The sequence below is a fragment of the Vipera berus genome (genome assembly GCF_964194415.1).
Source record: "Vipera berus genome assembly, chromosome: 7".
In the NCBI taxonomy this organism is placed as follows: Eukaryota; Metazoa; Chordata; class Lepidosauria; order Squamata; family Viperidae; genus Vipera; species Vipera berus.
In genome coordinates this window covers 70,702,902-70,729,188 of record NC_138209.1, presented here as the reverse complement: position 1 = coordinate 70,729,188, position 26,287 = coordinate 70,702,902, and the positions used below count along the sequence as shown (strand labels likewise).

General features: G+C 43.4%; 1 protein-coding gene across 2 annotated transcripts in view; it reads right to left on the bottom strand.

Moving 5' to 3' along the window:
• The window catches only part of USP46 (ubiquitin specific peptidase 46), a 55,446-nt gene that overhangs the window by 6,356 nt on the left and 22,803 nt on the right, over positions 1-26,287 (bottom strand). Inside the window, exons 5-9 of one of the 2 annotated variants that reach the window (XR_014027029.1) lie at positions 24,291-24,367; positions 22,333-22,416; positions 20,104-20,301; positions 16,088-16,166; positions 12,039-14,644 (exon numbers count right to left, since the gene is read on the bottom strand). Coding sequence is in view for 1 of the 2 variants with exons in the window: in XM_081332084.1 (XP_081188210.1) it covers positions 14,543-14,644; positions 16,088-16,166; positions 20,104-20,301; positions 22,333-22,416; positions 24,291-24,367 (540 nt within the window). In the remaining variant the exon portion in view is untranslated. Of the gene's footprint in view, positions 1-11,770; positions 14,645-16,087; positions 16,167-20,103; positions 20,302-22,332; positions 22,417-24,290; positions 24,368-26,287 lie in introns of those variants that run through there. The other variant, XM_081332084.1, reaches the window with a different exon arrangement.

Genomic DNA, 26,287 nt, shown 5'->3' with positions numbered 1-26,287 from the left:
TACTCCGAAGCGGACTTGTATGCCCTTAGGGCAGTTCCTGCCTCATGGGCGCGACCTGTCGCCTGTTTCCATACTCCCCTTAATGACGATCCCAAGCTTTGGGATTCCGAGAGGTGGCTGGGCTTAGATAGGGGCCTCGAGTCAAGACATGCTAAGAGGCCCCTGATAAAATTTTTAGCCGGTTATTTTAAGAGGTTAGGGAGGGGGAGGGAGGGGGGGGTAGGGAGGGAATCTTTAACCGGCACTCAGTCTGGTCCTGTTAGAGGTCCTGACGGGACGGGGTCGGGGGAGGTGGCTGCTGGTTCTGGGAATGTGGGGGTGGGGCTTCAAATCCCCACGGCGATAGGGAATGGCAGCAGGTGTTTGCGTGGAGGGCCATATCAACATCTGGGATCGCGCCCCCGCTATCTCCGAGCGGTGGCGCGCTCCGACCCTCCGGTTAGCACCCTCTTACCCGGGGATGAGGGTGATCAGGCCCCTGAGCTCAGGTTGGTCTATTTTAACGCTAGATCCGTAGTTAACAAAGCTCCCCTCATCCGTGATTTGATCGAGGAGGAATGTGCGGATCTAGCGTGCATCACGGAAACTTGGTTGGGTTCGGAGGGAGGGGTGCCTCTCACCGAGTTATGCCCGCCAGGTTTCCGGGTGCTGCACCAGCCACGGGCTCAGGGCAGGGGTGGTGGGGTGGCAGTGGTTATTCGGGAGACTTTGTGTCCCCGGGAGGCCACCATTGTCCAGATGGCCGGGAGTGAATCCCTCCCCTTGAGATGTGGTCCTCGGGTTCAGTTGGGCTTGTTGCTCACATACCTGGCGCCCAGCTGTGTGGCAACAGCCCTGCCTGAGCTGCTCGACACCCTCTCAGGGTTGGCGGTGGAGTTCCCCAGGCTTATAGTCCTGGGTGACTTCAACCTGCCATCACTGGGGGGGTCGTCGGAGTTAGCTCGGGAGTTCATGGCTTCCATGACAGCCATGGGCCTGACCCAGGTTATTGAGGGCCCTACTCACGAGGGGGATCATACTCTCGACCTGGTGTTCCTGTCTGGACAGTGGTTGGATGATCTGGGAGGGGGTTCTCCGTCCATCACCCCTCTGTCATGGTCAGATCATTACCTCCTGAGGCTGGTTTTCCGTCATGCCATCCCCCGCCGCTGGGCGGCGGAACCGACCAGGTGGTTCCGCCCCAGGCGCCTAATGGACCCGGACCGGTTCCAGAGGGCGCTTGGGCCGATACCTATCACCCTTACCCACAGCCCAGTCGATGCTCTGGTGGAGGCCTGGGAAACGGCTGCCACCAGGGCACTCGACTGTGTTGTACCCATGCGACCTCTGACTCGGCGCAGATCCCGCTGGGCTCCATGGTTCTCGGTGGAGCTCCGGGAGATGAAGCGTCGGAGACGAGGTCTAGAGAGCGGTTGGAGGTCCAGCCGATCCGAATCCGACCGATTGCAGTTAAGAACCTTTATAAGGTCTTATCTTGCGGCGATAAGGACGGCGAAGTCCAACTACTTTGCCGCCCTTGTCGCGTCCGCAGATAATCGCCCGGCCGCCCTGTTTAGGGTGACTCGCTCCCTCCTTAACCAGGAGGTGAGGGAGGATCCCTTGCAGGGACGAGCCGAGGAGTTCAGTCATCATCTGACGGACAAAATCGCTCGGATCCGGACCGGCTTGGACTCTGACTGGGCAGAGTCTGATGTGGAGGAATCAGGAGGTCTTGAGCATGTTATCTGGACTGAGTTCGACCCTGTTTCCCCTGATGATGTGGACAGGATCATGGGGAGACTGAGCTCCACCACCTGTTTGTTGGATCCGTGCCCCTCCTGGCTAGCTTATGCGGCTCGGGAGGGAACACGAGACTGGTTCCATGCAGTAATAACTGCTTCTTTGAAGGAGGGTGTCTTCCCTGCCGCCTTGAAGGAGGCGGTGGTGAGACCCCTCCTCAAGAAGCCTGCTTTGGACCCAGCTGTTTTAAACAACTATCGTCCAGTCTCCAACCTTCGCTTTCTGGCGAAGGTTGTTGAGAGTGTGGTGGCGCATCAGCTCCCTCTGTTCCTGGAGGAAACTGATTATCTGGACCCGTACCAATCGGGCTTCAGGCCCGGACACAGCACGGAGACGGCATTGGTCGCGCTGGTGAATGATCTCTGGAGGGCTAGGGACAGGGGTTGCTCCTCTGTCCTTGTCCTATTAGATCTCTCAGCGGCTTTCGATACCATCGACCATGGTATCCTGCTGCGGCGTCTCAGGGGGTTGGGAGTGGGAGGCACCGTTCTACGGTGGTTCTCCTCCTACCTCCAGGGCCGCTCGCAGTCGGTGTTGACAGGAGGGCAGAGATCCGCCCCGAGGTCTCTCATTTGTGGAGTCCCTCAGGGGTCGGTTCTCTCGCCTCTCCTGTTCAACATCTATATGAAGCCGCTGGGCGAGATCATTCGTGGTTTTGGGGTGGGGTATCACCAGTACGCTGATGATACCCAACTTTTTCTTTCCACCCCGAACCAACCCAGTGATGCCCTCTCCGTGATGTCCCGGTGCCTGGAGGCGGTTCAGGTCTGGATGGGGAGAAACAGGCTTCGTCTCAATCCCGCCAAGACTGAGTGGCTGTGCATATCGGCGTCTCGGGTTAACCAAGTTATTCCACCTCTAATGATGGGGGGTGAGGTGTTACCCCCCGTTGATAGGGCTCGCAACTTGGGCGTCCTCCTGGATTCACGGCTCAATTTTGAAGATCACATAGGAGCCGTGACCAGGGGGGCTTTTGCACAGGTTCGCCTGGTGCGCCAGTTGCGTCCCTATCTGGACCGAGACGCCCTACGCACAGTCACTCATGCGCTTGTGACCTCCCGTTTGGACTACTGTAACGCTCTCTACATGGGGCTGCCCTTGAAGACCACTCGGAGGCTTCAACTGGTGCAGAATGCGGCCGCGCGAGTTGTAATGGGGGTTTCCCGATACTCCCATGTAACACCTCTACTCCGCGAGCTGCATTGGCTTCCGGTTGCCCTCCGGGTGAAATTCAAGGTGCTGGTTATTACCTATAAAGCCCTACATGGCCTGGGTCCGGGTTATTTGAGGGAACACCTGCTGCCGGCATCAAACGCCCTTCGCCCAGTGCGCTCCCACAGGGAGGGTCTGCTCAGGGTTCCGCCGGTGAGAGATTGCCGGCGGGTGACACCCAGGGATAGGGCCTTCTCAGTGGGAGCGCCTGCCCTCTGGAACCAGCTGCCGGTGGAGCTGAGGACTGCTCCCGACCTCCGATCATTCCGCCGGGGCCTGAAGACCTGGCTCTTTGAGCTCTCGGGCCCAGGCTGAGGAGAAAATTTTAACTGGGGTTTTTAGTGTACAGGGTGAATTTAATGCTTTTTAACTGGTTTTAACTTTTGTATGGTTTGATTTTTAATTCCCTGTAAACCGCCCTGAGTCCTCAGGGAAAGGGCGGTATACAAATGCAACTAAATAAAATAAATAAAATTATGCTTTTTTTCCTATAAATTCAGAAAGCTAAAGTTCAGTGTCATAAAAATAGTTATGAAGATATAAATATGTTCAGTTTAATAATCATAGAACTAATGAAATATCGCTAAAACATATTTTATAGAAAATTGAAAGCTAAACAAGTATAGATCAATAACATACATCTAACATAAAATTAAATTAAACTTTAAACGCTGTTTGACACTCTTTGCTCTCAAAACCACAAGCATTAAGGAATGGATTAGAACTGATAAAATGTAAACACATGCTAGAATGCCCAAATGCCCAAAGTTTATTGTAAATGGTACAAATATTGAATTAACTGTGTGCACCTAAAGATAAAAGCATTCCACAGCTTGTGATTATACTTAAAAGTTTAGATCCTTTTTACCATCCTTATAAAACGACATATAGCAAGTGCTAGGTAGGACAATTCTTAATATAATTTCTCAAATGCAAAATATTTCCTGACATGCTTCCATTATTACGTATGGAAACACCAGGAAATGTTGAGCAACTTTGAAGGAATGAAAAAGGAAAGATTCAGAGAATCTGCACTGAAATTATGTTAGTAAAATAATCATTGGGATGTGTAATGTCTGAGTCCTAGATATCTTTCCTTTGGATTATTATCCATCTACTACATATACAGTACAAGTTCAGATGAATCTGTCAAAAGAATGACAAAAATGTAAGGAGAAAATTGCAGACTACATGAATTAGTCTGTTCTCTCCATTTGCCTGCCAACCATCAGCTTCACTGTTGGCTTATGACAGGGGTCTTCAAACTTGGCCCTTTTACAACTTGTGGACTTCAACTCCCAGAATTCCTCAAGCCTGGCTGAGGAATTCTGGGAGTTGAAGTCCACAAGTTGTAAAAGGGCCAAGTTTGAAGACCCCTGGTTTATGAGAAGGGGGGCTGTCCTTGCTACTGAAAGATCTTCCATTCCAGGACAATTCATAATATCATGGTAGAGATGAGTGGGTGCCGAACCCTCATATTTGAATCTACTTTGTAAAAGCCACTATGTGAGAGAGATAGTTGATTGGCATGAAAGTGTTTTCAGAAGAGGTCAGAGTGTATTAGCATAAGTCAAGATGGTGGCCACATTTTTATATGATGCAGATAAAAAGCAGATAAAAGTTTAAATTCCACCGTTGCGACCACTATATTTGCTCTTTTAAAAAAAAATCATATGGACACCATATGATACAGATTGTTTTTAAGCTGTTTTACAAACAATGAAGGCCTGAATCCCATTCAAGCATCTGAAATCTACGGGAGGTTAAAAAAGTAAGAGTAGGAATTGAACTGTTTACAAACTTATTACTTACTCAGTGATTGTTGGGTAACAGAAGAGGAACAGAGAACAATAGAAAGGTGAGACCCTGTTGGCTGGGGAATTTTGGGAGTTGAAGTCCACAAGACTTGAAGTTGCCAAGGTCGGATGCCCATGCCTTAGACCACAGGTGTCAAACTCGCCACATCGTATGACGTGCCGTGACATATCATGACTCTTTTTGCATTGCTGGCAATGGGGTGGACACAACTTCAGTATGATGAAACCGGCCTATGGGCCGGCAGTTTGACACCCCTGTGGTTTAGACAATCTCACAGGATTATATCTCCACTGCCTCTGATCGATTTTTTTTAAAAATCCCATTTATATCCCGCCCTTCTCCGAAGACTCAGGGCGGCTTACAATCTAAGCACAAATCAATGTGCTTTAGCAATAGCCTTCATTCTATGAATATGCCTGCTTATTAGGGCTTTCGCCCCCCCCCCAGCGGCATTATTACAAAGTCAGCTTGTTGCCCCCAACAATCTGGGTCCTCATTTTACCTACCTCAGAAGGATGGAAGGCTGAGTCAACCTTGAGCCTGGTGGGACTCGAACCTGCACTAATTGCAGGCAGCTGGTGTTACTTAAGGAGGCATTAGCCCACTGCTCCACCAAGGCTCCAATTTTATTTCATGATGCTTTCTTTTCAACAAGGATTTTGGTGCTTGTGTGGTTTTCGATGGGATTATACAAGCCAAGAAGTTGAACCTGTCACCTCTATAGAGAGATGTCCTAATAATACATTATTATTATTATTATTATTATTATTATTATTATTATTATTATTATTATTATTATTATTATTATTATTATTTTAGCTATTTGCTAGCATTCGGTCTCTTCTGTGTATACATGTCTCTCACTGCAAATACACTAATATTTGGTGGGAACACATGGGTGTTGAGGGAGTGCACGGGCACCAAGGATAGGAAATACTGAGCACAGGTGAGTAGGTGAGTATTGCAGGCAGATGAAAAAAATGGCAGGACTGGGAATGACCTGTGACCTCTTTTGATTTTGCCTGTGGGAAGCTGGCAAGGAAGGTTGCAAAAGATGATCACATGACCGACCATAGGATGCTGCAACTGTGGTAATTGCAGGCTGGTTGGCATGTATCTGAATTGTGATCACAACTTTTGGTGATGCTGTGACAGCTGCAACTTTTGCAAACTGGTTCAGCACCATCTTAATTACTTGTACCACGAGGTGGGGAAAAGTCTTGTTAGGAGCTGTCGGATTCTGCTTCTAATCACTTCTAGCCAGCATGGTCAATGGGCAGATGTGGCAGAATTTACAAACTACCATCTTGAAGTTCCTAGCCCCTGTAAATGAAATATCTATGCAATTTCATTTTGCTAAATGTTTCCTTATGTCTTCTCAATCAGTGTAGAAGTTGGCTAAGATTCTGATTGTTAATAATGTGCATTCATTGAACATTGTATCTCACAGTGAAGACCAGAATACTTGACCACGAGTGTTCAAAAATTAGGTAATAGTGCAACTGAGATCTGTTTTCACCCCAGAGCACAATCTTCACCACCGCTTGTTGAATCATTACAGTAATGGTGTGTCAGAACAGATTACCTTTGGACAAACCCAACACAGATTATTCTCGGAACACCCAAACTGGTCCCTGAACTTGTTCAGTCGGTCTCCACACAGGGTTGTCAAACAGGTCTAGTTTACATGAAGCTGCAGAATTACGAATAAAAGGGCGGGTGATGGACTGGGGGTTTGGAACCTATTCGCTATAGGATTCATTGCAATAATCCCGATAGATGATTATCCAGCCTGTTTGAAGACTTTGTGTAGTGATTGTCAAAATGTTCCATTTAATGCCTAATCTATATTTCCATCCTTGAGGTTTCATCCCATTAGGTCTAGTTTAATTCTCTGGAACAAGCAAGTGTGACTGCCTTCCTGATATCTGAAGACAACCATCATGTGTTTGCAAGCATTTCCACATGTTTTAACCATTCTGTGTAGGACTTTTGTTTCCATCCTTTTGTCATCTTAGTAACCCTTCTCTGGAATTGTTCTGGTGTATCATCTTTTTTAAACTGGGGTGTGTAGAATTGCGTATAAACCAAGTATTTCAAGTGAGGTCAGAGTTGAGCTGGATAATTGCTTTATTTCTCCATGGGGTTTCAACCTTGAACCCAGCAATGTGTAGGAAGACACAACATTGTGCAAGGAGCAGGGGATGTGTGTTTCACTTTTCTATGTGACCAAAAATGATGGGTGAGTTCACCACGGGGGGGGGGGAAGTGAATTTTTTGAAGTACGTTTAGTATGTAGGTTGGTGAAATTAAGGAGGTGCACCATGCGCCTGATAAATGCCATATTAATTATGCAGAAACAGGTTTCATGTATTATATCCCAGATGAAAAAGGACTGGATTTTTCCACTTGATAGATCTGATGTACACAAACAGGGAAGACATAATTCAGCACGTGCTCACAGATCCAGTCAGGATGTTCATGTTTAGAAGGATTATATCCTGATTTTGTGAGAAATTTTTTAAAAAGAGGAACCAAGCATTGCAAATTTACTCTTCAAAACCAGTTACTAATGTTGTAAATAGAAATTGGCGGGAACATACTGTAGATTTGAAGTAGTTGAAAATGAACAGATTAAAATATTGCTTGGGCTCCTCATAACATATCAGATTTAATTCTGGTTGAAACGGTGTGGACAACTGATGCCACAACACCATGAAGTAGTGGAATAGAAGTTGAAGAGCTGGAGAAAGTCACAAAGTATCAAGTTCTGAAAACAAACTGAAAGATGCCATGTCCAAAAAATCTGGTTGATACTTAGAAAATATACCGTATTTTCCCGCGTATAAGACGACTTTTTAACCCATGAAAATCTTAAGACAAAACATGGAATTGGTATATTTAAGTGTTATTTTGTTCTAGCTTTCTTTTACAGCACAAAATAATATATTCACTACCTTCCCCTTATCCTTTTTTTTTTTAATTCCCAGTAATGCAAAACGTCTCTTCCTAAAACACCCGCTCTAAATATTCAAGTCATACATCGAGGGTAGCTTTTCTTTTATTTAAAAAATAATAATTGCTGAACAGATAATTCTAAAAATGGTTGGCAGCAACCTTTGCAACATACAAAACATCTGTATTACACCGATCAACACCAAACTAGAAAGTGCATTTTCTCATCACCCCCAGAGAGCTGGCCAGTCAGAAAAACGTTGTGCCCCCCCCCCTCAGAAAAATGCTGTGCAACATAGCAACACAAGTGAAAGGCTTTAGTCACCAAAGGACAACTGCCATCCCTACCGGAGTCAACGCTAAACTGCCTCTTCCCTTAGATGTCCTTTAGTGCCCAGACCCACCTTGATTCCAGTTCCTGGTTAAACCAGTTCATTATCATTTATCATTTCAATACTTATAGAGGCCTGTAGATGACAGGGGTAATCCTGGTTTCCTGCCAAGTAAATGAGCCACGATCAATTTGTAGGATCACCCTGTCCCTTTCTTACCCCATACTTATCGCAGATTGAAGGCCTCCATGTTGAACTTTAAGTAAGGAAGCCATAGTTCCCTTATAACCGTGGTGGCGAACCTATGGCATGCGTGCCACAGGTGGCACACAGAGCCCTCTCTGTGGCTACGCGCACCGTCGCCCCAGTCCTAGGCCTTCAGCTGGGTTTTATAAAACCTTTTCGCTTTAGGCCTCCGCCTCCGTGTGCAATCAAAGTTCAATCAATTTCAACTTCTCGCAGGGAAGAAAAAGATCTTGCAAAGTTGGAATTGATTGATTGAACTTTTATAGTCCCATCCAGTCTTCTGTTACCACAGCCACGCCCACCCAATGGGCCACGCCCACCCAATGGGCCACACCCACCCGGCACCCGACGATACACCAGTGGGTTTTGGGTTGCGGTTTGGGCACTCGGTCTCTAAAAGGTTCGCCATCCTTGCCCTATAATATATTCAAATTCAGCTGCCAGGTATTGAACGCCGAATAATCAAGTGATGTAGCTGTATATATATATATATATATGGATATATATATATATATATATATATATATATATATATATATATATATATATATATATGGATATCCATATATATATATATGGATGATTATTTGTGCCTTATGAGCTACAGATCAAAACTGAGAGCATTTGACACGAATACATCTTTTTTATTTCTGCTTTACACTAGGACCTTCTGCAGTTGGTATATGCTATCTCTGCATCTTTGCCAAAATTATCCAAGTCTAAATTTGTTTTGGGTGGAAAACAGAAAAAAAACATGCTTCCAGTATTTCTGAATGTGGACGTTTTGCAATACTTGCTCAAATCTTATTATGCTTGACCTGGAATTGAGCTGAGAGTCAGAGCTGGATGAACAGTGAAAGCTACACTTTCTGTTGGATCACAAGATAAACAAACATTTGGTGGTATCTTAAACATAAAAAGTTATCTGATTTTGTTCTTCGCCCAAATCAAGGGCTTCACAAAATTCTTCTGCTGTCCAAAATGCAAGATATAGCAAGACTTAATACTCTAAAATCCACATTATGTGAGAAAGGTAACGACTGCATACACGAAAGGAAGATTTTCACTCTCAGAAGACCAAGCCAAGATGAAAACTCCAACAGTAATTAACAAGGGAATAAGCAGCACAGCAGTCTCATATTAGATGTCTTAGTTAGGAATCATTTGATGGGCTAATAATAACTGCATGCACTTTCTTCCATGCGAAAGAAACACAGGAGCTTGTGTCCCTATTAGGATTTCCTCCCGAACTGACACATGGATCCCTACAGAGATCTAGAAATTCAACACCCTTTTGCACTGAGTTCAGTGGATTGAATCCTGTGTCCTTTATTTTGTGGGCAGAGATATCCAGGCAAAAGGGTCAAAAAGCTTAAGGTGGCAGCCACCTGTCCCATTTTTATGTGGTTGCCATTTTTACTTTTTTGATCTCTTACGGACACGCCGAGTGACTTGAATCATCATCGGTTCTAGCATGCTGTACAACACCTCCTACCATCTGAATCAGGGGTCTTCAAACTTGGCAACTTTAAGACTTGTGGACTTCAACTCCCAGAATTCCTCAGCCAGCCAGGGCTGGCTGAGGAATTCTGGGAGTTGAAGTCCACAAGTCTTAAAGTTGTCAAGTTTGAAGACCCCTGATCTAAATCTTAGGCGTAAAGACTATTCGACACCTAAATTGGTGGAGCAGTGGGCTAATGCCTCCTTAAGTAACACCAGCTGCCTGCAATTAGTGCAGGTTCGAGTCCCACCAAGCTCAAGGTTGACTCAGCCTTCCATCCTTCCGAGGTAGGTAAAATGAGGACCCAGATTGTTGGGGGCAATTAAGCTGACTTTGTAATAATGCCGCTTGGGCCCCCCCGAAAGCCTTAATAAACATTTTTTGATACTGTTATATTGGAAGAAGGCTGATTTGTTTATTATAGAAGAATGGATTTTGAAAGTTTTCAATTAGGTAGAAAAGGTAGAATTTGGAAATATGTGAAGAATATTTGTAATGGAGATATATTGTGATGTTTAAAGAGAGTTAAAGCGCGATTGGATTTAAAGTGTAATTACAGTTTGTTAGTATATTTTAGATTAAGATTGTGAAAATAACACCCTGTATTCAGCTTTGGGAAGTCGGGGGGGGGTTGCGTGTGGGGGTGGTAGGGGTATTGGGTGGGTTAGGGTATGGGTTAGGGGTAGGGGGGGATGGGGTTTATGCTTTTTAAAAAAATGTACTTTAAAACTTTTTAATAAAAAAAAGGAAACAGATGCAGAGGGGGAGAGAATTTGGGACATCTCAAATGGATGTTATCTACAATCAGTGCTTTTTTTGTAAAAGAAAAAGGTGCCGGAACTCACACATGTCATACAACCCACCTTGCCTACCCTACAAGGTTCCATCCAAAAAAGGTGCCAGAACTCCGTTCTGAGTGTTCTATGACAAAAAAGCCCTGTCTACAATGATGGTTGTCACCCTATACCACTATTAATTATTAATAGAATAGAATACTTAATTGGCCAAGTATGATTAGACACACAAGGAATTGTCTCCGCTGCATAAGCTCTCAGCTTACATACATAATTGAACTATCTGTGGTCAACTGTAGCCCATTTATTCTATGACATAAAACTTGATGGGGACCACTGCAAATCAACCTTTTATTTCTTAAGATAGAAAGTTCAGGTGGGATTGTAGGGATACCAAAACGGATGCTAGGTTTAACTCTTAGCATTAAAAAAAAACCTCTCAACTTTCAGTGTGCCTCCCTTAGTGACCTTGTCAATTATCCTCCACTGACTTTATCACACTGAACTGACTGGGAGCATTCAAAACTGCAATCTCTTCTGCTCGTCCAAAATTCAACTTCTTGGTCATACTTCAATGCAAAGAGACAGAACCCAAGACTTGGTTCTTACTGCAAAATGTGAAATGTATTACAGAGCCTGGGGAACTCCAGAAGTTGCCATCCCCTTTTGCTCTCTGTGTAGTCCACGGAATTTACTGAAACATGGCAATTTGTAGGCCTCAGCACCATCGTTCAATCCTGCAAGCGTGCAGGATCTCATACGCACACTTCTTCAATCTTCCAAGAGGGAAAAGAACTAAAAATCCCTGCTCACATATGTGCTTAAATCTGATGAAACTTTGGATTGTGGTTTACTATTTGCTTAACTGAATGTGTAACTCTTGGGTGATGTGTGTGACCTTGATACAAAAACAGATCTGAATAAGCAAGAACCAAATTTTTGGTATGTCTTTGGGCGAATATATATATATATATATATATATATATATATATATATATATATATATATATATATATATATATATATATATATATATATATATATATATATATATATATATATATATATATATATATATATATATATATATATATATATATATATATATATATATATATATATTTTCTGGGCAGTGTACAAGAGTGAATTGCTGCGTTCCATTTAGCTTATGAGTAGATTTTAGTGGGATATTGTTATTGGTACTTTGTTTGTAGTTATGTTAAAGGGGAGTTAAAGCACATTATGAATTTGGTTAATTGTATATTATGCATAATTTTTATTTAGAATATGATTATTGTAACTATAATTGTGTATTTAGCTCTGGGAAGTGGGTGGGGAAGTGGGTGGGTTTGGGGTGGGAGGGATTTGGGGATATATTGTAAAATTTTGTTTTTGTAAAACTCTTTAATAAAAAAAAAAGAGTGAATTGCTGCGTGACAATAAACAGGGAATGTAGATCTGCAGAACGATTTAAGTGAAACTAAAATCCTTCTAAGTGAATGTATGGCTTGGTGTTCCCAATTTGATTTCTTTTTTTCAGTAAGCCGAAGTGCTAGAAGGCTCAGCTCTCTTAAGGGAGGATACCATGTGAAATAATCCACAGTCCCAAGCCCAGTTCCAAAAACTTAGGGAAAAAATATATTTATCTTTCCTTTAAAGCAACCATTTTAGAATTCCTACAACACGAGAACCCTTTTTTTCACATCTCCTGCTCTTTTGGGAAACACTTATCGCAAGGCCCCTTCAAAAACTCACTTTAGAAAATGGGCTGGCAAGCCTTCCTGGAATCCATCAATTGCAAAATGCATGTGTGCACACTTTAAAATTCAGATATACCTTCAGTCTAACATCAGCACAGGTAGTCCTAGATTACGACCAGTCGCTAAGCAACCATTCAGGGTTATGATGGATTGCCCCAGAATTAATCACCCAGTTTCAAAATTCTGACAGCCCCTCCCCCCTTGCCGGTCATGTGATTACATTTTGGGTACTTGGCAACCAGCTCACCTTTCTGGTCATTTATGGAATCCTGTGATCGCATGATGGGCTTTCTGCATTATTATTTTTTTTGGCAGGAAACTATCATTTACTTCCATCTAGCCATTGGCTAAAAAAACAGGTTTGTTTTAACAACCACCACTTTCACCTAATGACTATTGCCAATAAGGTCATAAAACCCGGGCGTAGCTCAATTACGGTCGTAAGACGAGGAGTACGTGTACCGTAATTATGGGGCAAACAGATGAAAAAATCAGCATCGCCTAAGCCGGGTGCCCCCAGATGTTTCAGACAACAACTTAACACCATCCCTGAACAGTATCTGAAGAGTTCAAGAAGCAAGTTGCAGCCTAACACGTCTAGAAATATACAGGCTGGGAAAAGCTGCTTTAAGGAATTGGTATCAACTATAGTTCCTGATTTTGGAGGAGTGGCTTGGAAGAGTGGCTATTCTTTGTGAGAATGTAGTCTTGCTTCTTCCTCCTTTTCTCTGTCCCTCTGAGGATCAGCAATGAGCCAGCTGGTCTGATGGGGACCTCAGTAGTGGAATGGGACGACTTGCTGCAGGACAACTTGCCATGGCCAACTCATCATGGGACAACTCACCGTGGGACCATTCACCCAAAGGTGCTTGTTTCAGGAGGCAACTGGACTTTCCTGCATTTCTTTTGAAGACATTTCGCTTCTCCACCAAGAAGCTTCTTCAGCTCTGACTGGATGGTGGGGGGTGGAAGGATTTATACTCCTTGCAGACAGCTGGTCAGTTGCCTTCTTTTAGAGATTCGTTGAGGCCATTTGGAGGTTTGTCTGGGTCCTCGAGGTCACCTGAGTGGTGCAAATGGGTGTGGAGCCTTCTTGGCTACCAAATGTTTTCTGCCCTGGGTCCCTTCACTGTTGGGGATGAGCCTGCGCTGTGTGCATCTCTAACTGAAGCACAGAATATATTGCAGACTACGGGAACCATTTGTGCTTCAGTTTGAGATGAAGACAGCACAGATTCATCCCCAACAGCCTGTGCCTGTCTTCAACAGTGAAGGGACCCAGGGCAGAAAATAGCCCGAAGCCAATATCTTCACACCCATTTGCACTACTCAGGTGACCCTGAGGACACAGGTAATCCTCCAAAATGGTTTCAACAACTCTCTAAAGGAACGCAAATGACCAACTGTCTGAAAATAGTATAAATCTTTCCATTCCCCACCATCCAGTCAGAGCTGAAGAAGCTTCTGGGTGGAGAAGTGAAGCGTCCTCAAAAGAAACACACCTTTGGGACAACCACGACCTGGATGACTGAGAATCTCCAAAGACATGTGGGACGATTCAATTTAATTTGAATAATGAAATAATTTAAAACGATGTTCATTTTTGTCATTCCCGTTTCATTTTGTCCCACCTTTAGCGTCCTTTAATGACTTTATTTCTATTTCTTTGATATTAGTGTAACTCTTGTCCCATGGCAAGTTGGCTGTGGCGAGCTGGCTGCAGCAAATTGTCGTAGACCCGCTTAGTAGATACCTTACAGATTGCTCTCATTTGGAGTGATCTTAAAACACTCATGAATCTTTTTTTTAAAGAAATTCAATAACTCCACATAGAACAGTTTGAAAAATCACTGCTGCAAAGGAATGGAACTTGAGAAATGGGTGAGGGAAATGGTCCTTAGTGGTGATGCAAGCATCTGTTCAACATGATACCTCAATTCAGTGGATTCATCTGATGAGTATGAGTCTCTATACATTTGTTCTTTTCCTTGATGACTTAAGATGGGAGAATCTTCTAGACATAAGTTTAGTCAATGATTAAGCAATGATCCTGCATGGGCTGTATTGGTCAGGCCTACAGAGTAGTCAGTTTAACAGTGTTGGTCAGGATCCACTCCAGTACGGAGAAAGTCACAGTCTTCCTAATCATTCCCTTGACTGGTAAAATAAAATATATCCAGATTCCGAATTTTTTGATATATCAGAAGTAAGGCCATAGAATTCTTCGATAGCTTGTGCGTCAATTTTCTAAGGGGAGAAAAGAAAAGAGAGAAGCTATGAAAAGTTTCAGGAACGTAGAAATTGATATCATGTTTTTAAGCAACGTGATCTGGCCTAGACAACCAGGTACAAAATAGTTAGCTCTTTTCACAGACTTTGTACTTGCAATATGTAGGCATGTATTTCTCCCTCATAGCTCTTTGGACTATTTCTGGTCTGAAAGTCTGACAGCTATAACTTTATTAAAGTTTGTTGAATCCAAGACTCTTTTGCGTGAATTCAACAGATTCTTAGGAAAAAAAAACAACTTTTGCCTCTTTTCCCTTCGTAACAGTGGTATGTATCTTGGTATAATGATTCCCGATTCAAAAACATTATTGTAGTCAGCAACATGTGACAAGATATAAAACAACACAAAACATATTTTTGTTTATATAATCCTCAAATTAAAATATTACTCTGTCTAAAACAATGGCAGCTGTAGGAAATTTTGCAGCTCTTTTGCATGTGATGTTCAGATGGTGATCTGATAAATACAAAGCCGACAAAATCATCACTAAAACTTCCAAGATGGAACTTCGATTAGCAAGCGGAGTTATAAGGCTGAGCTACAAACTGTTGTAAAGGACTAGTGGTATCCACATGGTATGGTAAAAAAAGTGCTGTAACAAAAAAAAATAAATGGTGCACAGGTATGGCTGCAACAACATTACAAATGTCTGTGTTGAGTGCATTACAGATAGTCCTCGACTTATGACTGTAAACGAGGCTGAAATTACAGTCATAGATTATGCTGGTTATTAGGAAGGTCAACAAATGACCACACCCTATTTTACAACGTGGCCATTAAGTGAATCACTGCAGCTATTCAACAAATGCCACGGGTGTTAAGGGAATACAGTAAATACAAGCAAATCCATGTCCGCAGTGGGTGAGCTTTGCTGGAAACCAAATTAAATGTTCATTTGCAGCAAAAATGTAAATCATGATCAAGGACATGGGTTGTTACAAACGGTCGTAAATGTGGGCTAGTTGCCAAGTACCCACCATGCGATTAACACAACCCGGGAGGGGGAGGGGAGCGGCTGTCAGAAGTTTGAATCTAAGTTGCCAGTGGCCATAGGGAGGTTACTTTGAACAGTCGCTAGGCAACTGTTCCTAAACTGAGGACTAGCTGTATTTTAGCTGCCATCTTGACTTTTTTTTAATCAGTCCTTGAAGGCACTGCTGAAAAAAAACATGGAAGACATGAGTCCCTCCGTATCACAAGGGAAAGAGGGACTTTATTGTTATTGCTGGCTGAGGAATTCCGGGAGTCGAAATCCACACATCTTAAAGTTGACAAGGTAGAGAAAGGCTGCCTCAGATTGGAATAGTAAGGATTTTACTTTCAGCAAACGAAACGCTGCAACGCATAAACAGGCTAAATTAAGGCTCAGCAGGTTTGCTTAAAATAGTCAATTTACTCACCTCTACAATATCGTCATCAAACAATAGCCAGAAGCCATGACTTTTCACAATGGTGATATAGTGTCCACGGTTGGGGCCACTGAAAAGGAAGGAAGGAAGGAAGGAAGGAAGGAAGGAAGGAAGGAAGGAAGGAAGGAAGGAAGGAAGGAAGGAAGGAAGGAAAAAAACCCCACGAATTAAAATATAAAAGAAAAATACTGGAGAATTTTCTAAACACAAAAGTAATGGAACAAAACATCCGTGTTGACTTTCCCTTCTTCCTAGAAGCCAAGGGTGACACTGAATCCTGATCTCGCTCTTTCTTTCACACACAAGAGGAGAGGTCTACAGGCGACCTGCTCCATATGTCCCTCCGTGTTCCGACGGTACCACCAATATTCCAATGGCAAGCGGGCCCAAAAGCGAAGACACGGGAGGGTAAGGTGAGTATCTATGCGCACACGTACCTCCGAGTCAACCTTCATATTAATAGATCCCATCAAACAGCCCCTGAATGTGTCAGAGAGACTAAAGTAAGGCTCTTCTGCAAGGATCAACGTTTTTCAAGGGACTGGAAAAAGCACAGAGTTTCAGGATTGCTTGACCAGGCTGAGTTGAGTAAGGAGAGGGGGGCAATCCAGACCCGGCATGGTGCAGAAAAATAAAACAAAAACAAATGGCTCTTTAAACATCACCTCTAACATCTAGTCTCCCGGGTAAAGGAATGTTTTTATAGAGCACGTTCAGCTGCCCTTTTTTTAAAACAGTGCACATAGCCAAAGCTGTGAGGCCAGCCACCCTACTGGGTTAAGCAACCATTTGCAAACAGATTCAGCTGTTTTATTATTCTTGCTTTCTATCCAGAGCTGGCTCCCCTTTTTGCACTTGGCACTGAACAGGCCTTTCCTTTGGAGAAACTACCTTTTTGCCCCTGTACCCCCATCATTACCGTATTTTCCGGCGTATAAGACGACTGGGCGTATAAGACGACCCCCTACATTTCCTGTTAAATTATAGGGTTTGGGCTATACTCGCCGTATAAGACTACCCCTCTTCCAACGCACACCAAATAAAAATTAAAAAACATCAGATTTGATTTTAATATGGTAATTTTAATTCAAATGCTTATGACATGCAGGCACTTAGTAGGAAAACTGTCACTTATAAACATAAGGCTGTTTTGTCATCAAACATGTAAATATAAAACAGTGCAAGTGGATTAAACTTTTCCTAATTCACTCTAAAGCTTTCCCTGCGCAGACCAAATGGGAGATCCGCTCCAGGTTTTCCAGCCCGCCCGCCCAGTTCCTGAGTCAAATGTGTCCTTAGAGCTAAGCAGCTGCTCTGGCTGCTGCATTCCCCACCTGCCTTTCAAGTTGGGATAGACTGCAGCTGCTCTTCAACTTTAGAAGGAAAGACACCCAGACCCCAGCCTGTAAAAAATCACAGACTGCAGCTTCTTCTCCAATTGGTCCCACTTTCCCTGCGCAGACCAAATGGGAGATCCGCTCCAGGTTTTCCAACCAGCCCTGTCCCTACATTTTCAGCACCCGGCGTATAAGACGACCCCTGACTTTTGAGAAGATTTTCATGGGTTAAAAAGTCATCTTATACGCCATAAAATACGGTAGTTGGTGTCTCTTGGGCTTCAAAGCCCCAGAGTTCTTTCAGCAGGCGGCATAGAAAAGTTGTACAATAAATAAATACAACAAATACATTCCTCACGTTCTCATTATTTCTATCAACTCTTTGCTTAACCCCGCCCCCCCCAGGGCTGCCTGAGGGAAAGAGGTTTTAAAAATAATAATAATACAGAGCTGATTTGCCATGTCATGCTGCTTGCTCGTAAGACTTTCTGACCTTTTAAAAAGACCATTTAAACCCTTCTTCACTGAAACATGACATTCAAATCTTTATTTTTTGTGGGGGACTGAACCGCCTCTTTGCATTAAGAAGTTATTTGGACTGACAGGACCGGTGACGAGAGACAGACCGAGGGCAGAGCTTCACATGCTGGTCCTGTAACTTATTTATCCCCTGACTTATTGTTGGTGAAAGAAATCTCTGGATTTTAAGCACACAAGAAATGTCCGGTTTTTGGCTTCCCTCCCATACTTTAGACAGCAGTGCGTTTTTCTCTGTCTTCAGGCATCTCCTCATAAACCTAGCTTTGACTCTGAATACAATGAACACCGGCCACCACTGAATGGTATGCAAGCTTACCTGTATCCAGGCCAATTATTAGCACAAGCATTTTATTTTAGTTTTAATGGGATGTTCTGCGACTTCATTGCTCATTAATCTTTCAGCCCCCCAGCTTGCACACAGGACCATATTTTCTAACTAGGGCTCTTAACGAAATCAAATCTCCACCATCTTATTCCCGGCATTAAAGACACCAACGTTACAAGTCACTATCCAAAGCGTGAGAGGCCAATTTGCTGAGCCACACACCAGTCAATGAAAGAAAGAAAAAAAAGAGTGTGACTTGCAGAAAATCAGGCATTTTGGACTGAGAATCACAGAACTGTGCCTACATTAACGAACTGGAAATAGCTGCTTTCCCCCCGTTTGTCAGGATGAGAGCAGAAAAATCTAGTCCAATCTTTTTGCACTTAAGCAACCAATCCTCAGTTTTGTCTGAAGAAGCTTAAAAGCAAAGCACAAATTGAGTCTCTCTTTCCTCAGCTATTTGTCTCCCACGCAGAAAGAAAAAAAATCCCTTCCCTTCTTTCTCACTAAGTCATCTGTAGTCCTTTAAAAGATAAGATAGCATTGATGTAGAAAACATCTTCCTGACAGCTGTTTATCAGCTAAGCTGTGTTCCTGCACGCTGGGTGGGAGGCTCCATCATTTGGTGCTTTCGTGATGGGACAGATGGTCTAATTTTGGGGAATGCGCAAAAGGGATCAGTTACGTCTTTTAAGATAGGTCATTTCCACACCTGAATATTTTACAGCTACACGGGAGTGGGAGTAACGCTGAGGTTACAACAAGCCTATCTTTAATGTGACCTTGTGTTTATGCAAACAAAGGAAATCTGGCAGCCGGATTTTCCTTATACGCAAATACACAAATATGGTGTGCAGCTGCTCGGGAATGCACAAAACTGGTGCCCCTTCTATGCAAAAATCAAGGAACAGAAGAGTGACACACGTGGGAACTGTATACTGACGGAATATGGAAAAGAGAGGTTGCCTTCTCATTCCTTTTATTCCCAATAACATGCGGATGGGATTTTTTTTAAAAAAGATCAGTACCTCTTCGTTCCGAAAATCTGAGCAGTCTGATTCCCTTTTCTTTCTCCCTTTCTACACAACCAAGCTATCTCCTTAAATGAATGAATGAATGAATGAATATTACAAACTCCCAAAGGCCTACTGGATCATCGAAACAGCCCTGGTGGCGCAGTGCTTAGAATGTAAATATTGCAGGCTAATTCTGCCGACTGCCAGCAGTTCGATTCTGACCGGTTCAAGGCTGACTCAGCCTTCCAAAGTCGATAAAATGAGGACCCAAGTTGTGTGTGTGTGTGTGTGGGGGGGCAATAGGCTGACTCTGTAAACCCCTTCCTTCCTTCCTTCCTTCCTTCCTTCCTTCCTTCCTTCCTTCCTTCCTTCCTTCCTTCCTTCCTTCCTTCCCAGTGATTAGAATGCAGCATTACAGGCAAACTGTGCCCACTGCCAGCAGTTTGATCCTGACCAGCTCAAGGCTGACTCAGCCTTCCATCCTTCCGAGGTCGATAAAATGAGGACCCAGACGGTTCGGGGTCAATAGACTGACTCTGTAACCTGCTTAAAGAGGGCCGTGAAGCACCGTGATGCGGTATATAAGTGCTCTTGCTATTTTAGCTTTATAAGCTTGCCTACTTTTGAATGCCTCAGCTATCCCTGGATATATATATAAAAAAACCTTCGGTGCAAGAGAAGAGAACCTTATTTTGGTTTCCGGGTTGAAAGGCACGCTCGATCAGCTGGGTAAAACTCATATTCCTTATCTAAGGTTTACATCCTGGCAGAGCAGAGGGGGCAACTTACCTGCCACAGTGAACGACCACAGCCACCAAGTCATACATACGGTCCAGGTTGATGGCCTCCCCCGATGTGTTGAAGAGTCGCAGCTCCAGGGGGAAGACCACTCGGTAAGAGAGCTTGGTGTATCGGTGTAGTTGCTCCATGTACTTGAACCGCTTCAGGTGCAGGGCGAGGATCATCGGCAGCTTCTTAACCCTCATCCTACAAAGCCGAAAGAGGAAGGTGGAATCAAGGTTGGCTCCCTCTGATCTGCTTTCCCCTAACTGAGAGACCTTCTGGGGGTTTTGGGACTCCCATAACCATGAGGCACCTTGGGCACGGCGGTTAGGAATTTTGGGATGTTGTAATTCCAATATACCATCAGTTTCGACAAGCGTGCAGAGACAGCATTCTATCCTACGAGTGGAATAATTTACTTTTATCCGACATTAAAGTTATACTTCAAGCCGGTCTCTTTTCTCTTTTCCTCCATAATAATTAGCACTTTTATATTTTTTTTAAAAAAGCAGTTTGTTCAAAAGAAAACTTCATACTTCCTTTTAAAACAAAATCGACAGCTGTCCCAAATAAAATAGTTTATCTCCTCTCCTCACCCCCTCCTCCAAAGCACCACAGTTAAGAGATGAATCAATTTGAACATTCAAGAAAACCTGAACTGGAAATGGAGACTGGACATATCATTTGACATAGTAATGTTTTTTTTTCCTTTTTCTTCAGGCAGTATGTATGATTTTATGGCCCCACCATCTCATTCTCCTGCGTGTGGAGAACCAAATTTTGAGAGCTACTTGGAAGGAGACCCAGGCTGGGCTGCTATTAGCGCCAAGGGAAGGAACGAAACATTTGTGTTTCTGTTCCTCCTACAATCTTCCTTGCTTGCTTCTGGGGAGGAAAGCCATGGCAAATCTAGACAGCACACTAAAAAGCAGAGACATCACCCTGCCAACAAAAGTGTGTATAATCAAGGCTATGGTCTTCCCAGTTGCAATGTATGGCAGTGAAAGTTGGACCATAAGAAAGGCCGAGCGCCGAAGAATTGAGGCCTTTGAACGATGGTGCTGGAGAAGACTCCTGCGAGTCCCTTGGACTGCAAGGTGATCAAACCGGTCAGTCCTAGAGGAGATCAACCCTGACTGCTCCTTAGAAGGCCAGATCCCGAAGTTGAAGCTCAAATACTTTGGCCACCTAATGAGGAGGAAGGACTCACTGGAGAAGAGCCTCATGCTGGGAAAGGATGAGGGCAATAGAAGAAGGGGACGACAGAGAATGAGGTGGCTGGATGGAGTCACTGAAGCAGTAGCCGTGAGCTTAAAGGGACTCCAGAAGATGGTAGAGGACAGGAAGGGCTGGAGGAATGTTGTCCATGGGGTTGCGATGGGTCGCACACAACTTCGCAGCTAACAACAACAACAATCTTCCATGAATGGCTGTCATATTGTATTGGACAACTTGACCAGTCAATTGAGACTATCAACAAACAATGAGATTAAACTTCACTAAAGGAGAGGTTAAAAAGAAGTAAGATGAGATACAGTAAGGTAAGATAAATGAAAAGATAAAAGTGAGGTAAAATGGCTGCCTGGAAAATTCTCAAAGTCCACATATCTTAAAGTTGCTGAGGTTGAGAAACACAGGTTTAGAGAATGCGTAATGTTTACAGGTTGCCTTAATGCAGGGGTAGGCAACCTTGGCTCTTTTATGACTCGTGGACTTCAACTCCCAGAATTCCCTAGCCAGCCATGCTGAGGGAAAAAGGAGAGGTTTCTAAGCTGAGCCATGCTGGCTCAGGAATTCTGGGAGTTGAAGTCCACGACTCATAAAAGAGCCAAGGTTGCCTACCCCTGATGTAGATCATCTGATCATAGATCCTGTTTTTAAAGTTCTCATTTAAATTTTCCCCACAATATTCAAAAGAAAACATTTTTACCTGTTAAAATTCTCTTAAGAGTTAATCATAATCATAACAGTAAAGTTGGAAGGGGCCTTGGAGGTCATCTAGTCCAACCCCCTGCTCAGGCAGGAAACCCTATAAGTTAATTACACTTATGTATTGAAATCTTTTTCCCCCTCATATAAACCATCCCAACACTTACCTTTTTCGTATCTTGAAACAGAAAGAACAAAAGACAAAAATAATATACTGTCAATAAAAACCAACAAGCCAACATATCCCTCTTAAACTAGAATACGTTTATAATCGATGTTTCGTTCTTTTTAAGCATATTCACATACCGTTTCTGAGCCTCCTGTTTGCTGCAGCAGGTCTCACAGTAGTATTTCTGTTCGCTACACAACGTTTCGGTATTACTGAAGTCTCTGAAAAGTAGTAAGAGGTATCAATTTTTAGAGGGCTGTGAATTGTTTATTATGCCTGGCTTCACAGTAGCTTCATGGCAGCTGTTGAGCAGGGAAATTATCTTGGGGCAATCATAGGCACACAAAGGATGCTTTTACACAAATGCCAGCGCGGGAATAGTAGAACTCCTTCCCCCTCCTGCAATTTCTTAACAGGTTCATTTCATTTGACAAACACCCAATTTAGCAAAGCCAGCAAGGCATAAAAAAAAGAAACATGCACGTAAAAACAGTAAAAGGCCATAAAGGATTCCAGATAAAAATTATTAGCATTTTCCCAAGACTTGTCAAACTGTAAAAAAAAAAAACCTAGAAGATGACATTGGAGAAACGATGGGCCAACATTATGGAAGTATGGAGTCCAGGAACGTAAAAAAAAAAATTGCGGCTCAATTGTGGTTGAGGACCACCTGTACAGTATTTTAATTCAACGGCATATAACGGATAATTTAAATGCTATGATAAACAGAGTTTCTAAAGCTTGGGAACAAATACTTGACGTTATTGAATAGAAGGCTTTTGGTCTGACAAATAATAGTTGGGTTTCGTTTTGTCTTTGTGCTATTCCTATGTTTGATTCTGACTAGCCCTGTTACAATAGATGGGACTTCTCTGAAGCAAATGACAGAGGCATTCAAAAACGTGTATCTTTTGCCAAATATTCTGTTACACCATGTATTCTCTGACTTAAAACACAGAATGGAGTTGGAAGGGACCTTGGAGGTCTTCTAGTCCAACCCCCTTCCTCGAGCAGGACACCCTGTACCATTCCAGACAAGTGGCTGTCCAGTCTCTTTTTGAAAGCCTCCAGTGATGGGAGCACCCACAACTTCTGAGGGAAAGCTATACCCATTGGATGATTGCTCTCACCACTCGGAAATTTCTCCTTAGTTCTGAGTTGCTTCTCTCCTTGCTTAGTTTCCACCCGTTGTTTCTTGTCTTGCCTTCTGGTGCCTTGGATAATAGTTTGACCTCCACATCTTTGTAAGGTAAAGGTAAAGGTTCCCCCGCACATGTGTGCTAGTTGTTTCCGACTCTAGGGGCCGGTGCTCATCTCCGTTTCAAAGCCGAAGGGCCAGCGCTTGTCCGAGGACGTCTCTGTGGTCATGTGGCCCGCATGACTAGACACCAAAGGCGCACGGAACGCTGTTACCTTCCCACCGTAGTGGTCCCTATTTTTCTACTTGCATTTTTTATGTGCTTTCGAACTGCTAGGTTGGCAGAAGCTGGGACGAGTAACAGGCGCTCACTCTTGTTATGCGGCACTCGGGATTTGACCCGCCAAACTGCCGGACCTTCTGATCGACAAGCTCAGTGTCCTAACCCACTGAGCCACCATGTCCCTTTTTCATCTTTGTAGGAGCCCCTCAAATATTGGAACGCTGCTATGATGTTACCCCTTCTCGTCAGTCCTGCTTCTCATTAGATTGGACATACCCTGTAACTGTTCTTCGTACGTTTTAGCCTCCAGCCCCCTAATCATTCTTGTTGCTCTTCTCTGCACTCTTTCCAGAATGTCAACATCTTTTTTAGATCGTGGTGACCAGAACTGGATGCAGTATTCCATCCAAGTCTGCTCTTACTAAGGCTTTGCAAAGCGGTATTAGAACGTGTGCTCTCGATTCTATCCCTAATTTAAACTAAGATTGCATTGGCTGTTTTGGCTGCTGCCAGACACTGCTGTCTCATATTTATCAGCTTCACTGATACTTCTTTATTTGACTTAGGCTACATCATTCTGAAACACCTATAGAATTTTTTTTCCTTTCACATCCCACTAAAGTTTAATAACCATAAAGCAGAAATGATGCTGGTCACTGTGAAAATGTATTTACCTTAAACAGTGAGTTATGGATGTATTCTGTTCTACATCAACAGAGAGATCAAGAAAATCTTCATCTTTGCTGCTAACCTGCCACAAAAATAAGATTGAAAAGCAGTTTAAAGCATTGCAACATATTAATTTAAGGCTAGATACCCTATAATAATGATTCTCATCCTGTCAATGCATCAGGAAGGTTTTACTGAATCAACTTCCCCAATGCAAAGCATTACCAAATGAATTTCTAAATTCACAGATTGGCATTTGCGGTTCAATGCAAGGGTAACATCTAATCATGGTTCAGATTTTGCTAACTATGATTATGTGTGTATTCAACATAACTCCAAGGCAGAATTTTATTTTGTATTTTTATTGTTAGTTGTGAAAACTGGCTGGGAAGCTTTGGGTCTCTTAGCCCAACCCATCTCCCAGGATTGTTTCTGTGGGGAAAATAAGAAGAGGAAATATGATTATTAAGAACGTTTGCCACCTTGTTCTATTTAAAAAAAAAGTTGGGATAAAAATCGTCATCATCATCCATAGAACTTCATAGCTACCATGACTACGTTGTCTTGGAAAAAATAAAGGACAGACCTGAAAAGGTGACAGATCTGAAAGATATTCATAAGAATTTTTAAAAAGTTATTTTTTAAAAAAAAAATCTTCATAAAATATTCAAGAAAATAGTTAAATTAAATACCTATAAGAGACATCTTTCTTTATTTCAGAAAGGACTGTCCTTTATAATCCTGGATGGATGGTCACGCTGTATCAGGGGTCTTCCAACGGCCTTTATGACTTGTGGACTTCAACTCCCAGAATTCCTCAGCCAGCTGGCTGAGGGATTCTGGGAGTTGAAGTCCATAAGTCTTAAAGTTGCCAAGGTTGAGGACCCCTAGCACTAGATGACATTCAAAAGTTAGATTTCTCCATACCTCTTTGCTGCCATCTAGTGGCTGCCTTACATTGGTTGCTCTTATTAAAGTGGCCACAATTTTGTCCAGCTTGCCCGTACAAGAAAGGCAACTCTGCTTAACATGCACTTAAATGAGTTCACTTCTTAAATTGGCGGCATTCAGAAGCCTGAAAAGGACATGGCGGCCTCATTCAGCAACAGAGAAGGGCTGCCTTTGTGCAACGTTTAAAGTGCGTCTTCCAAGTCTTTCTTGGGCACCCACCGACTTAAATCTTTAAACTTTTCCAAAGGTCGTAGATTTGTGCACTAAAAGCATGCACACACATTACATGTCTGCATACAAGTGGTCTTTGACTTAGGACTGGTTGTTGAATGGCTGTTCGAAGAGTCGACGGCCTGGGAAATGTTGCGCTGCCCATCAAGCCATTGCGATCCTGGTGCTTGGCAACCTGTTCATACTTAATCATCCTTTGCCAAGCACCCTGCAATGATGAGATTGACATTTGGAATCTTCTCTGCCGGCTTCCCCAGAAAGTCAATGGAGAACCTGGCAGTGAAGGTTGCCTGCTGTTGCCCACCTGGTGAGAAGATTCCCTCTCGCCACTGGCGAGTTCCCCTGGAAGGGAACTGACGTCCTCCTGTGAAGATCTAAGCTCCCTTTCCGCGTCCCACTGGAGGAGTTCCCTTCTGCGCACAAAAGAACTGTATTTCTTCAGCAGGATGCAGAAACAGAGCCGAGATCCTTAACATCTGAGCTCTATTCCTGCACCCCATTAGGAGTTCCTTGGTGTGCACTCTTTCTACAGAGGCTGCCTTTGCTGGCTGAGGGATTCTGGGAGTTGAAGTCCACAAGTCTTAAAGCTGCCAAGGTTGAGGACCTCTGCACTAGATGACATTCAAAAGTTAGATTTCTCCATATCCCTTTGCTGCCATCTAGTGGCTGCCTTACATTGGTTGCTCTTATTAAAGTGGCCACAATTTGGTTCAACTTGCCCGTGCAAGAAAAGCAACTCTGCAGCCTCTGTAGTAAGGGTACACCTCACGTTAGTTGGACATGCCTGTCAGCAGTTGCAGAAAAATACAAAGTTAAGTGG